This window comes from Pelobates fuscus, chromosome 6 (genome assembly GCF_036172605.1).
Source record: "Pelobates fuscus isolate aPelFus1 chromosome 6, aPelFus1.pri, whole genome shotgun sequence".
Lineage (NCBI taxonomy): Eukaryota > Metazoa > Chordata > Amphibia > Anura > Pelobatidae > Pelobates > Pelobates fuscus.
In genome coordinates this window covers 64,101,460-64,115,966 of record NC_086322.1, presented here as the reverse complement: position 1 = coordinate 64,115,966, position 14,507 = coordinate 64,101,460, and the positions used below count along the sequence as shown (strand labels likewise).

The 14,507-nt window shown below is 36.4% G+C and overlaps 1 protein-coding gene across 1 annotated transcript; it reads left to right on the top strand.

Annotated features, from left to right (window-relative positions):
- Positions 1 to 2,654: 2,654 nt before the first annotated feature.
- On the top strand, positions 2,655 to 13,015 carry NKX3-2 (NK3 homeobox 2). Its single transcript, XM_063459876.1, has 2 exons — positions 2,655 to 4,092; positions 11,542 to 13,015. Exons 1-2 carry the CDS (start codon positions 3,690 to 3,692, stop codon positions 12,006 to 12,008), a joined length of 870 nt encoding a protein of 289 aa, XP_063315946.1. The 5' UTR covers positions 2,655 to 3,689; the 3' UTR covers positions 12,009 to 13,015.
- The last annotated feature ends 1,492 nt before the right edge of the window (positions 13,016 to 14,507 follow it).

Sequence of the window (14,507 nt, the reverse complement as noted above, 5' to 3'; positions counted from 1 at the left end):
AGTTAGCCTGTTGAAATAAACACAGACCACCCAAATTGTCTGCCTGATCTCAGGAAACCTCATCAGACCTGACCCAACTCCCTCATGTGTCAGTCTTTGTTTTATTAATGAGTGGTCTAAGCACAATGGCACTGGGCTGCCCTGAAGCCCATTATTGGGAAGTTCCCCTTGTCCCAGGACTGTGTCTTTTCATTTTCATATGGTTATTGTATCTCTTATACTCAGAGAGCACGTCTTAGCACTGAGTGCTGGGTTCCAGTTTAAAAGGATCTCACCTCTAAACACAAAGTCCATCTAAACAATAGCACACATTGTCCATACTCAGACACCTACTGACACACATCACCAGGTTCACAGTCATAGATCACTGTAGAACCAAGCTACTGTGTGACTGCAATCCCTGCCTCGATGTACAGAGAATTACTGACAATCTCACTCTCTCTCTCCATTTTTTTTCATTTATTTTTTTCTCTCTTTCTTTTTATTTATATTTTTTCTCTCTCTTTGTTTCTTACTTTCTTTTTATTTTATTTTATTCGCCTTTCCTTTTTCTCAGGATTTGTTTCTGTGAGTGTGGGACCGAACATGTACAAATGCTAAATTTAGTCTCATTTAAATATCTTTGAAAACCTTGCTATTCATTGTTTTACAGTTAACGTTGATATTTTTTTTTCTATACATCAGATGGTATTTTACCTTCTCTCCCATACCATAATAGTTATCTATGTTTGCATGTGTCACTGTTAATATTATTACTATTTTTATATTTAAAATTATATATATATATATTTATAAATATATGAAAATGGATAAAAAAAATAACATAGCATTCATATGTTACATATATACATAATATTTGTGTGTTTGTGTAAAAATATTAATGTTTTATATATTTAATAGCTGAGTATTGCAGTATGCGATAGATAGACAGACAGACAGACAGACAGACAGACAGACAGATAGATAGATAGATAGACAGACAGATAGATAGATATATAGATAGATAGAGTCCGTTGTATCTTTGTATTAAAATGTATATATATTACAAGCACTACTAATTTCTATATGTGTGCATCGAAACGTTTACGGTATTTTAATCATACATCTATCTATCTGTCTGTCTGTCTTTCTGTCTGTGTGACATTATTAGCTATATTTCCTTTGCTATTTTTAATTAGGAGAAACTTTCGTTTTAACTAATAGAATTTCCTTATTTTTACATGATGTTTTCATTCACAAAGGAACTGACCGCATCGCCTTTATTCTTCAATAGGCGTGTATAGCTATTTATAATCTCATATTCTGAAACATAATCTAATAGATTAGAATTTATCAAATCAAGTCTAAAAAAAAAAAAAAAAAAAAATAAATAAAAGCTGAAAGCGAGCAGGGAAATGTGCATTTTTAAAAAAAAAATTGATTTTAAACATGGAGCTAATTGTTATAACAGCCCATTTATAATTATTTGTAAATGCTCATACAATGTGTTCAGTCACTAATAACTAAATAGTTTAATAATCAGTTTATTTAGAGGACATTACTATGTGCACAGTTTGTAACAAAACCTATAACAATATGTGGATTTCTCTGTACAATATAAGTCATAGTAACACAGTATGCGATATGCAATCGCTCAAATATCTTTATATAAAGAATGCATAAAACTATATATATATATAATCTCATCCATCATTAAATTGAAATGTATTTTTTTGTTTTCTATTAATTCAAATAATGTTTTATATGAGCATTTTGTAAATGTTTATTGCATTTAAGGAAATATATATTTTCGTGTCTGTGCTCTATAGCAGTGTAGTATGCTATACATTGTTTCATATTATAATTACTATTCTATAGACAGAGAGACGAAAAGATAATAAATACGAGAGAGAGAGAGAGAGAGAGAGAAAGAGATAGACAGACAGACAGATAGACAGATAGATACAGTCTCACATTTAGACACAGTTTAATAATGTTACAGGAGCAAAAGAAAAAGAAAAACAGAAAAGATGTATTAAGAACAAGACAGAACAATATAAAATGATTAAAACCCATGCCAGCCCTTTGGTGGGTCTCTTGGTTTGTGCATTGCTGTAGGAAGCCAGTGCAGAGTATGTTAAGGGTCTGATGCTCTGAGTGGTTGGTCTCTGCCAGACATGTAAGGGTTAATGAGCCAACCCCTCTCCCAGGTCAGCATTCCCCACAGCAGATCAGCCAATGGGAAGGAGACGTGGCTTGGGAACCCACCAATCAGGAGTCTCCGTCCGCAGCTGTCACTCACAGGTGAAGAATGAGTGTGTGAGAGAAAGGGTGAGAGCACAGAGAGCATCATCAACTGGCAGGATCCAACTGCAGAGCTCTCAGCAGGACACAGCCTGGACACTGCTCTGCAAAGAGTCTGCACTCTGCATACAGCCTGGACACAGCCTGGGTATTGCTCTGCAAAGAGTCTGCACTCTGCATACAGCCTGGACACAGCCTGGATATTGCTCTGCAAAGAGTCTGCACTCTGCATAGAGCCTGGACACTGCATACAGCCTGGAGACTGCCTGGACACTGCCTGGACACTGCAAACAGCCTGGACACTGCCTGGACACTGCAAACAGCCTGGACGCTGCCTGGACACTGCAAACAGCCTGGACACTGCTCTGCAAACAGCCTGGACACTGCATGGGACAGCAGACTGCACTCACACAGCTTTCACCTTAATATAGGAGCAGCCTGCATTCTGGAACAGCATCCACCCTGTCTAGTGAAGAAGCCTGTATGCTGTATGCTGTATGCTGTATTGAGGAGCAGCCAGCACTCTGCATGGGACAGCAGCCTGCACTATCAAACAGCTTTGACCCCAATATAGTAGCAGCCTGCACTGTAACAGAATTCACTCTGTATAGGGGAGCAGCCTGCACTGGGTGACAAAATTCATCCTGTATAGGGGAGCAGCCTGCACTTGGATACAGAATTCGTCCTGTACAGGAGAGCAGCCTGCACTTGGACACAGAGTTCACCCTGTAAAGAGGAGCGGCCTGCACTTGGACACATAACCATAACTCACCCTATATAAAGGAGCCGCCTGCACTGGGTTACACAATTCATCCTATACGGGGGAGCAGCCTGCACTTGGACACAGAGTTCACCCTACATAGATAAACAGCCTGCAGTGGGTTACAGAATTCACTCTGTATACGGAAGCAGCCTGCACTGGATCCAGTTTGGACAAGTTAATCTAAATTGCAGAGAGAATAGCAGACATTCTATCTCTGTATTAAATTCACCATAGAACTGACCCAGGACTGTAAGACTGGATACAATATTACTGTACAGAAAGGAGCGACAAGTCCTTCCCTTTACTGGGGAGTAGGAGAGGACAGTGAGCAGGGCTCAGGGGAAGTCTGTGCAGGGAAGCAGGCAGTATATAACATCTGGAGATCAGAGTGCTGGGGTTTCTCATCCCTATGGGGGGCTATATTTTTGGCAGGTGAAAGCCCATCTGTTTTGGAATTTGGGCCCCTCTTCCTGGGATCCCTTTCTTCCAGGGGGGTCTGGGTAACTTCAGGCGAATGCTCTCCATAGTGTGCTAGACAGGCCCCCCCCCTCCATTGATCAATAACCAGAAGATAGATTATTAGGATCTTTTTGCAACCAGTCAGGATCTCACCCCAAATCTCAGAGGACTTACCTCAACTGAGATGGCCCTCAGAGGCTCCAGCAATTTAACCCCTTTCTCCATCCAGGCCATCTTGAACAAGAAGGAGGAGAGAGCTGGGACTTACCCCAGGCTGGGGAGACTTGTTCCCACCAGCAGCCCCACTACCCCTTCCTGCTGCTGGAGACTCTTTGGAGAAGTGGACTCAGAAGGACTGGGGTCATGTGGTGGGGCTCAGGGAGTGGGGGCAGGAGGGGAGCAGGCTGGCTGGGACTCAGACTCAGCTCTCAGTGAGGAAGGAGAGCCTGCAAGGCCTAGGGAGAGCTGCCTGCTGGAGGGTCCAGGGGGGAGGAAGAAGAAGAGGCCTCTGGAGGTCAGACCCAAAGAAGAAGAGGAAGAGGAGACCCCAGGCTGCAGTGACTGTGAGATGTCAGCCAGTGTCTCAGGTACCCAGGGGTCATCATGCTTATTTGCAGAATCTGGCATGGGGGAGAGGGTGGGGGGCGAGACATCATCTGAGATATAGATTAACCCACTACAATCCACAGGGTTTTTAAATGATAGGATATGAACAATACTGCCCCTTAAAGATTCGTCATCCAGAACACTGGTTACATTTTGTTTCGTGTGTTTATAATGGTTTTTATTTACCCAATCAGTCACATTCCAACATGGCTTACTCCAGGTCCCTAATATAATGGCAGGGAGAAGGCAACATCCAAAAGGCACAATGTTACAACTTAGCAATACATTTTATTTAGCTCAAATCATATGGCACAGGGTATTCAGTATGAGATCACTGCTAATGGTGTATAGAATCAACTTGAAAGCAAGGTGTTTGATATCCAGTTATTGGGACATTTATTATGTGTTGAGGGTTGGAAAAACACAAAAAAATATTTATATCTAATCACAAATCACTAGATAGCTATATGGAATGTGCACATAGCTGTATCACATCGTGTTAAATACTAATTAGAATAGTCGACTCGCATAGTATCTATCTATCTATCTATCTATCTATCTATCTATCTGTCTGTCTGTCTGTCTGTCTGTCTGTCTATCTATCTATTTATATGTCTATCTATCTATCTATCTATCTATCTATCTGTCTGTCTCTCTCTCTCTGTCTATCTGTCTGTCTGTCTATCTATCTATCTATCTCTCTATCTCTCTATCTATCTATCTGTCTATCTATCTATCTATCTATCTATATGTCTGTCTGTCTATCTATCTCTCTATCTATGTATGTCTGTCTGTCTATCTATCTGTCTATCTATCTATCTATATGTCTGTCTGTCTATCTATCTATCTATCTATCTATCTATCTATCTATCTATGTATGTCTGTCTGTCTATCAAGCCATATCATAGGATTCACTCTCAGTAAATAAAGATCAATAAGTTGACGAGATTTACTAAATATATACATATATAAGCAGAGCAAGAAATACTTATAAAATATTAATAGACGCTAGATATTTCAACGTTATTGCAGTGATAATTTTTAAAGCAATGTTTTAGTAAATATGTACAAACATATATATATATATATATATATATATATATATATATATATATATATATATATATATATATATATATATATATATATACTCAACATTTTCAACATTTTTGAATATATATATATAAAACCAGCCTACGGTGTCCCTTATTAGGTCGGATCAGGCCCTAAGCAGGAAATAATGTCAAATAAAATAGTGTACGTGGCATCTCTTCAAATTATTATTACTATTACATATTCTAATTCATAAATAATTGAGAGGAAATGAATCTTGCTGCGGGGTCATTGTGTCAGATGTGTGGTTTCTTTTTACACAATGCTCCCCGAGTCCCCAGTTAGTTATATATCTAAAGCTAATCAATAGATCAGGGTGTAATATCATTATATCGTTCAATAAGCCAGATACTGTATCTGATCATAGATTGTTTATTTACCATCGGGGCGTGGTTACAGGAGAGTATTTCCCACCGAGCAACATTGTAACAACTTGTAAACATTGTGTACTTATCATATAACAAGCTGCACACATGGTGTAACAAATGTCCTTGCTCACACACGTTCATTAGAGAGAAATGAGAGAGAGAGAGAGAGAGAGAGAGATATCTCCCCAAAAACTTGGTAATAATAAAAAAAACTAAAAACATTTTTTTGTAATTATCTGTTTATTTTGGTGTGGGGTTTTCCCCACATACCGTTATTATTATTATTTCTTTTTTGTATATACAAGCATGACATAGAACGGTGGAATACACGACTAGCAGGTCTGTGTATATGTTTTTTTAATACATAAATAATTTTAAAAGTCTGAAATTAGTTTCCTTTTCCAAAATAATAATAATACAAAAATGTTCACGATTATTCTTAGTTATAGAATTAACTAGTCCTTAAATATTGATAATATTTTATTGATTATTAGATGTACAGTCCATTTGTGTATATTGTACAATTCTAAACTGTAAAAGTATTTCGTTTGGCTGAACAATAACGATGATTCTAACGATAATAGCATTAATAATAAGATAATAATTGTAATGTTAGTGTTACAAACCAAGTGGGGCTATATTGCATGTGACTCAACTTATAATGTAACGCATTTCATTAATAGTACAATCATTTTGCAGTATTGTACTTTTTACTTCTGAAATATCATATGACCAAAATAATGAATTCCATGTCATATTACGTAGGTTTGTATTACCCTGTGTTAGTATTTAGGTAGCCACCGATTTGGGATCACTAAAGCATATTATCATGGCACTAATTAAACTGCAAGGAGTTCATGGATCATTGATTAGCTTCTGGGAGGATAGGCCTGACTGGATGTTAAATCCCATGTCGCCTTAACAGGGATCTGTGATGAACAGAGCGAATCTAAACGTCAAATAATCGTTGTTATTGCTTTAAGTCGTATTCACTAAACTCCGAATTGCGACGATTTAATATCCAAATGGCAAAATGTGTGTAACAATATGTCAAATTAAATCAGAAAAATTATCTTACTCAGCTAGACTCATCACTTGGCATTTATGTCTCATTTTTGCCATTCGAATTTTAATTCGCTACAATTGCAACTTTAGTAAATAATACTGTAAGCTCGGAGCTGGCGCTAACGGAAGGAAATTGGAAACAACTAATTTAAGAAACAGTATTAAACAATATGATTACAATATTTACTAATCAAAAAGAAACATAATTTAAAAATAAACACAGATTAAAATGAAAGGGTCATGACGCTATAGTGGCAGTATAATATGTATCAAATATATTACTGTATTATTATTATTATTATAGATTATTATCCATTTTCTGAATATTCTGAACATTTCTAATTCAGGCAGAGAAAAAGCTGCACTTTATAGTGGCGGGTTAATATTATTAGAGGCTCACTTCAATTGCAAACATTTTAAGTTTTATTTATGTACAATATACTGAGATATTAAATACATATTTACTCAGATTTTGTAATGTTTATAATGTGGATGTGGGTGTATCAGATAGATAGAGAGATACTTTATAAATCATAAAATAATAATAGACAGACAGACAGACAGACAGATAGATAGATAGATAGATAGATAGATAGATGGATTGATAGATAATAGGTATAATAAGATATTGGATGCATACTAATAGTGAATTCAAAGAGAATTGCAAATTTAAGGCCAAAGTAACCGATCTGAAAGCACAGCAGACTGAGAATTTTTCCAATTTGTCTATTTTGACCTTAAATTTGAAATGCACCGTGATTTCTCATTTTTAGTGGATAACTCTAAGTTTTCTATCTCCAATCGCCTATACCATGTTACTAATGACTGCCCTCCCGTCCACCGTGTGACAGCCAGGGCAGGGATCAGTGGGAGAGGATAACCTCACACCCTTCACCTTCTCTGATACATTAAACTATGTAACCAAAATTAACTTCTGACCTCCATGGGGTGAGCTTACAAATTAGTACAGGGGATGCAATGCCCCCAGGGGGCTGAGAATTGTCCTGGAGGGGGCACCTGCATAGGTGTATTAACAACTTCTTTTACATAGATAAACTGTGAGATGATGATCCATGTCACCTGATGTTACCGTGCTAAATATTTCAGGTGAATGTCTTCATAGAGAGTGTCTCTAGACATTATTCTGTATTGTGTATTAGTACATTGCATTGTTTAACCCATTCAATGCGGGGAGCGAGACACTTTGCTAATAATAGCACACATTTCATTTCTTCTAGAACAATCCCATTCCTTTAAAATATACAGTGAAGTTATAATGTTATGATTCTATTAAATAGCTATACTGTTTTTGTGTCTTTTTTTTTTTTTTTTTTTATACACGATAGGGTCAGTGCCTTGAGCCTCATTCCTTCAGTGGATTCGAAGCAGGAACAGTATTCTGCTGTGAAGAGTTCACACTATTTAAGAATAAAACCCTTGGTTTTATAGAACTGTGACTATACTACAGAAACCTGGCTATACCTATAGAACGCTGGCTGGATTTATAGAACCCTGATTAATAAACTTATAGAATACTGGCTGTAGTTATAGAACGTCGGTTAAACTTATAGAACGCTGGCTATAGTTATAGAACGCTGGCTGGTTTTATAGAATCCTGATAAGTAAACATAGAATACTGGCTGTGGTTATAGAATTCTGGCTGTAGTTATAGAACGCTGGCTGTAGTTATAGAATCCTGATTAGTAAACGTATAGAATACTGGCTGTAGTTATAGAATACTGGCTGTAGTTATAGAACGCTGATTAATAAACTTCTAGAATACTGGCTGTAGTTATAGAACGCTGATTAGTAAACTTATAGAATACTGGCTGCAATTATAGAATTCTGTCTGTAGTTATAGAACGCTGGCAGGTTTTATAGAATCCTGATAAGTAAACGTATAGAATTCTGTCTGTAGTCATAGAACGCTGATTAGTAAACTTATAAAATACTGGCTGTAGTTATAGAACGCCGATTAAACTTATATTTATGGAAATATAGCACATTTTCTAGAACGCTGGTTACAGTAATAGAAACGTGGTTATACATATAGAACCCTGGCTGTACTTATAGAACACTGGTTACTTGTAAAGAACCCTGGCGATATTTATAAAACTTGGGCAATATTTATAGAACCATGTCTATATTTACAGAACCGTGGAAATACTTATAGAACGTTGGTTACACTTATAGAACGTTGGTTACACTTATAGAACGCTGGTTATACTTATAGAACGTTGGTTACACTTACAGAACGCTGGTTATACTTATAGAACGTTGGTTACACTTATAGAACGTTGGTTACACTTATAAAACGTTGGTTACACTTACAGAGCGCTGGTTACACTTATAGAACGCTGGTTATACTTATAGAACGTTGGTTACACTTACAGAACGCTGGTTACACCTATAGAACGCTGGTTACACTTATAGAACGTTGGTTACACTTATAGAACGTTGGTTACACTTACAGAGCGCTGGTTACACTTATAGAACGTTGGTTACACTTACAGGACGCTGGTTACACCTATAGAACGCTGGTTACACTTATATTTCACTGGTTGCACATATAGAATGTTGGTTGTACTCTTAGAACCCTGCTTTTAATTAGAGAACAGTGGCTTTACGTATAGTACTGTGGATTTTCTTCTAGAACCCTGACTTTCCTTGGCCATTATTAGAACCCAAAGTCAATGTTGAGCTGGATAAGTGAACATGGCGTCCGATTCTACTGGGAACATTTTTTGAAAATAATAGAAAAAGGATGTGAATTTCTTTTAGTAGGCCCTAGCAGCCGTTATGTCAAAAGGGTAAAACATCTCCTATTGTATAATGCTATGTGATGTTTTATACATTTAAATAAATCTATTACATTTTTGTTTATTGAAAATAAACAATAATTATTATAATTGATAATAATAATATTACTCTAATATTACCAGCCAGGAGAAGTACTCTAAATGAATAAGGATATTTAATATGTAACCAGTCATATAGGACAGGTAATGGTGCTAATATAATATATTAATATAGGACAAGTAATGGTGCTAATATAATATAACACTATAGGACAGGTAATGGTGCTAATATAATATAACACTATAGGACAGGTAATGGTGCTAATATAATATAACACTATAGGACAGGTAATGGTGCTAATATAATGTAACACTATAGGACAGGTAATGGTGCTAATATAATATAACACTATAGGACAGGTAATGGTGCTAATATAATATAATAATATAGGACAAGTAATTGTGCTAATATAATATAACACTATAGGACAGGTAATGGTGCTAATATAATATAATATTATAGGACAAGTAAAGGTGCTAATATAATATAATAATATAGGACAAGTAATTGTGCTAATATAATATAATACAATAATATAGGACAGGTAATGGTGCTAATTTAATATAATATACTATTATAGGACAAGTAATGGTGATAATATAATATAATACTATAGGACAGATAATGGTGATAATATAATATAATATACTATTATAGGACAAGTAATGGTGCTAATATAATAATATGGGACAGGTAATGGTGCTAATATAATATAATACTATAGGACAGGTAATGGTGCTAATATAATATAATATAATAATATAGGACAAGTAATGGTGCTAATATAATATAATATAATACTATAGGACAGGTAATAGTGCTAATATAATATAATATAATATAATAATATAGGCCAAGTAATGGTGCTAATATAATATAATATAATAATATAGGCCAAGTAATGGTGCTAATATAATATAATATAATACTATAGGTCAGGTAATAGTGCTAATATAATATAATATACTATTATAGGACAGGTAATAGTGCTAATATAATATACTATTATAGGACAAGTAATTGTGCTAATATATTATAATACTATAGGACAGGTAATGGTTCTAATATAATATAATATAATATACTATTATAGGACAAGTAATGGTGCTAATGTAATGTAATAATATGCTATAATATAGCTGCTTTAGATCCTGAGATTCACAGCACATTATTGGGGCTTCCAACTGTTTCCTGCTCTTAACTAAATGCCTGTGTGATTTTACCTGTAGATAAATAATATACCTCTAATAATAAACATGGCTCTTGGTAATAATGATAATGTACTAAATTATATATTTATTTATAAAGATAAATAATCAGAATGTAGATGAATCGTTCTGTCTGGTATATATTAAATTCTTTGCGATCAATATGGACACACGAATATAATAGATAGATACTACACAAGTTGACAATTGTAATAAGTATTTACTAAAATATATGTATTGATTTTATGTTTATATAGTATTGTATTTTATAAATTAGACAGATAGTGTATAGCTAGACAGACAGTGTATAGACAGATAATGTTTAGATAGATATAGATAATGTATAAACAGATAATGTATAGATAGATATAGATAATGTATAGATAGATATAGATAATGTATATAGACAGATATAGATAATGTATAGACAGATATAGATTATGTATAGACAGATAATGTATAGATATAGATAATGTATAGACAGATATAGATTATGTATAGACAGATAATGTATAGATAGATATAGATAACATATAGACAGATAATGTATAGATAGATATAGATAATGTATAGACAGATATAGATTATGCATAGACAGATAATGTATAGATAGTTATAGATAATGTATAGACAGACAGATAGATCTAATATAATTGTAGTTTAAATTTTCAGTTTAATTGTAGTTTACATTTTCAGTGTGAATGGATTCATTGTATCTCCCATTAACACTATGAGGCCTGTTACAGCATGAATCTGGGGCTCTAATAATTCATGTGTGAATATTTCTTGACTCTCCCTGTGTCTGTCTCCTGCCCAGACCCCAGCCCGCCAGATGCAGACCCTAAGTGTGAGCAACTGATGCTGGAGGCCCCCAAGCAGAGGAAGAAGCGCTCCCGGGCCGCCTTCTCCCATGCCCAGGTCTTCGAGTTGGAGAGACGCTTTAACCACCAACGCTACCTGTCCGGGCCAGAGCGGGCTGACCTGGCCGCCTCCCTCAAGCTCACTGAGACACAGGTCAAAATCTGGTTCCAGAACCGGCGCTATAAGACCAAGCGCCGCCAGATGGCAGCAGAGCTCTTGGCAACAGCCCCAGCGGCCAAGAAGGTGGCAGTCAAGGTGCTGGTGAGGGATGACCAGAGACAATACCAGCCTGGAGAAGTCCTCAGACCATCCCTGGTGCCCCTTCAGCCCCCCTACTACTACCCCTATTACTGTGCCCTGCCAGGCTGGACGCTCTCTGCAGCCGCTGCCGCAGCAGCTGCCTGTACTGGGGGGACCCCTTGAACTCTGAAAATGGTAGGGTGGGGGGACTGGTACCCCAAAACCCAATCAGCCAACAGAAAGTTATTTATTTCCCCTACGGTGTTCAAAAGAGAGTTGGGGGGAGATATTGCCCCCTAAACACACGGAGACCCAAATGCAGGTCCTCAAAGCAAAACAGGAAGGAAAATGCCTTGAAAGTGACAAGCATGTAACTGTGCAGGCAGCAGGCTGTGTTCATGGTATCCATGTATTGTCTAATGCTGTATAGGTTTTATATAATATAGTTACATTATATATTTTTTGAGGTTTTACTTTTACTCCATGGTTATTGGACAAGTGAGGGTCCTTAGGAGGCATCTGCAGAGGTCATTATTCAGAAGATTCTTTAACTTGGAACTTTGGTGATTTCCAATGGACTTGTTGTGGTCAGTTTGGAACATTTAAACTATGTCTGTAAAAAGTCACTCCATGACCAAGGGACTGAGCACCCCATGCCAATCCTTCATCTTAAATCACACAAAGGACCCAGTATGGAAAATCCATACATTGGAAATATAAATCTGTGTTATGGACGTTCTAGCACTTTTCCTGACATAATATTGTACTTTTTCTTCATATGCAATGTGAATATTTCCTAACATACCTATATGGATTTCAGGATGGTCTAATGCAGGGGTGCCCAAAAGGTAGATCCCCAGATGTTGTAGAACTACAACTCCCTTGATGCTTTGCATACCTTTAGAATTCCTTTACGATGACAAAGCATCATGGAAGCTGTGGTTTTAAAGCATCTGGGGATCTACCTATTGGGCACCCCTGGTCTAGTGCCTTTTTCAGAAACCCAAACAATCACTTTAAAGCTTCTTTCGATTGCTTATTAATAAATCATGTCTTCTTTCTATAACCCGGATCATTCTATCTTACATTTCACATGAATCAGGCACTGTGCACTCAGCTAGATTATTTACAAACGGAATTGTGAATATTTTTAATTTACTGTACTTTTTTTTAATTTATAAACTACACTTTAATGCGGATGATATTATGTTTCTTTTGTTTTATTTTTATTTCAAAATATAAATGTTATTTTTTCAAGTTACTAATTTCAATTATAGATACACACAGACACTATATATATATATATATATATATATATATATATATATATATATATATATTTATTATTCCCCATAATGTCCCCACATTGTCCATTTGGGTACATATCCTCTATAATGTAAGTTCATTGAGTAGGGCCCTCCACCTCTCTGTTCCTGTATGTCCAGTTCTCTGATTACAATTACATGTCTGTTCGTCCACCCATTGTACAGCGCTACGGAAGCTGATGGCGCTATAAATTATAAAATAATACACACATTTATACATGCACACCTACATGGGTGTATTCAAAGTGAATTCATAGTTTAAGGCGAGAGTAGCCAAACTGAAATTATAGCTGACTTAGAGAATGCTTGCAGTTCGGCTATTGTGACCTTAGGTTTCAAATTAATTCTCACTTTACTAAATAATCCTGATACACAGACACATACAGTTTGTGTATTTGTGCATATATTATGAACAGTGAATAAGTTATTAAATATTTGTGCATGCACATCTTTATACATTGCATGGACTTCAGGGAGATGATCAATTTAAAATCAAAGGGAGATCAGCTAATATTGTCATAGGGTTCAATTATTCGCTTTATTTATTTATTTATTTGCTGTGCAAGAGACTGACATACATGCATACAATGCCACAACAGCACATATAAGCATTTCAACAGAGATAATAGCATGGCATGAGTTAAACTGCACATGTTTTAGAATAGCAGACATGCTTAGGTCTATTTACGCCAGTAATCAGGAAAACAGAAGGGGTAGATATGTCCATGTGTACTGATGGTATAGTGAATTACAATAATAATGAGATAGGTACATGGGCGTCCGCAGAAATTTTTCCAAGGGGGGGCATAATTGTAATGACATACATGCTTGGTCCCTTTTTGACAGTGTCATGAAAGGGAAGGGGCAAAGTCATTACCACATAAAGCCAGGGTGAATAGCGTTTTCACAACTATGGTGTCAGAAATACATGTTTGTATTCCTGACACTATAGTGTTCTTTTAAGCAAATTAAAGGAACATTCTGGTCACCATAACAACTTCATCTAAATGAAAACGCTACGATGCCAGGAAGCCCCTGGGTGCTCTCTTTCATTTAAGGGGTTAAACCACTCTCAAATGGTTTAACCCCAAAGGCTTCCTCCAGCTCCAGATCTCCAGGTGGCTCAGTGGTATTCGGCTTGTGAAACGGAGTGTCAGGAAGTGCAGATTGACGTCAGGCATGGGTGCTGCAGATTGGCTGGAGTGGTCAGTTGACTCTCTAAGCCAATCACTAGTTCCCGGTTCATAAAAAAGTTTAACTTTTTTATGGATGTCGAGCTACTGATTGGCTTAGTGACACCCGTACCCAGCCAATCAGTGACACCCGTACCCAGCGGCACTCTGTGCTTCCTGACACT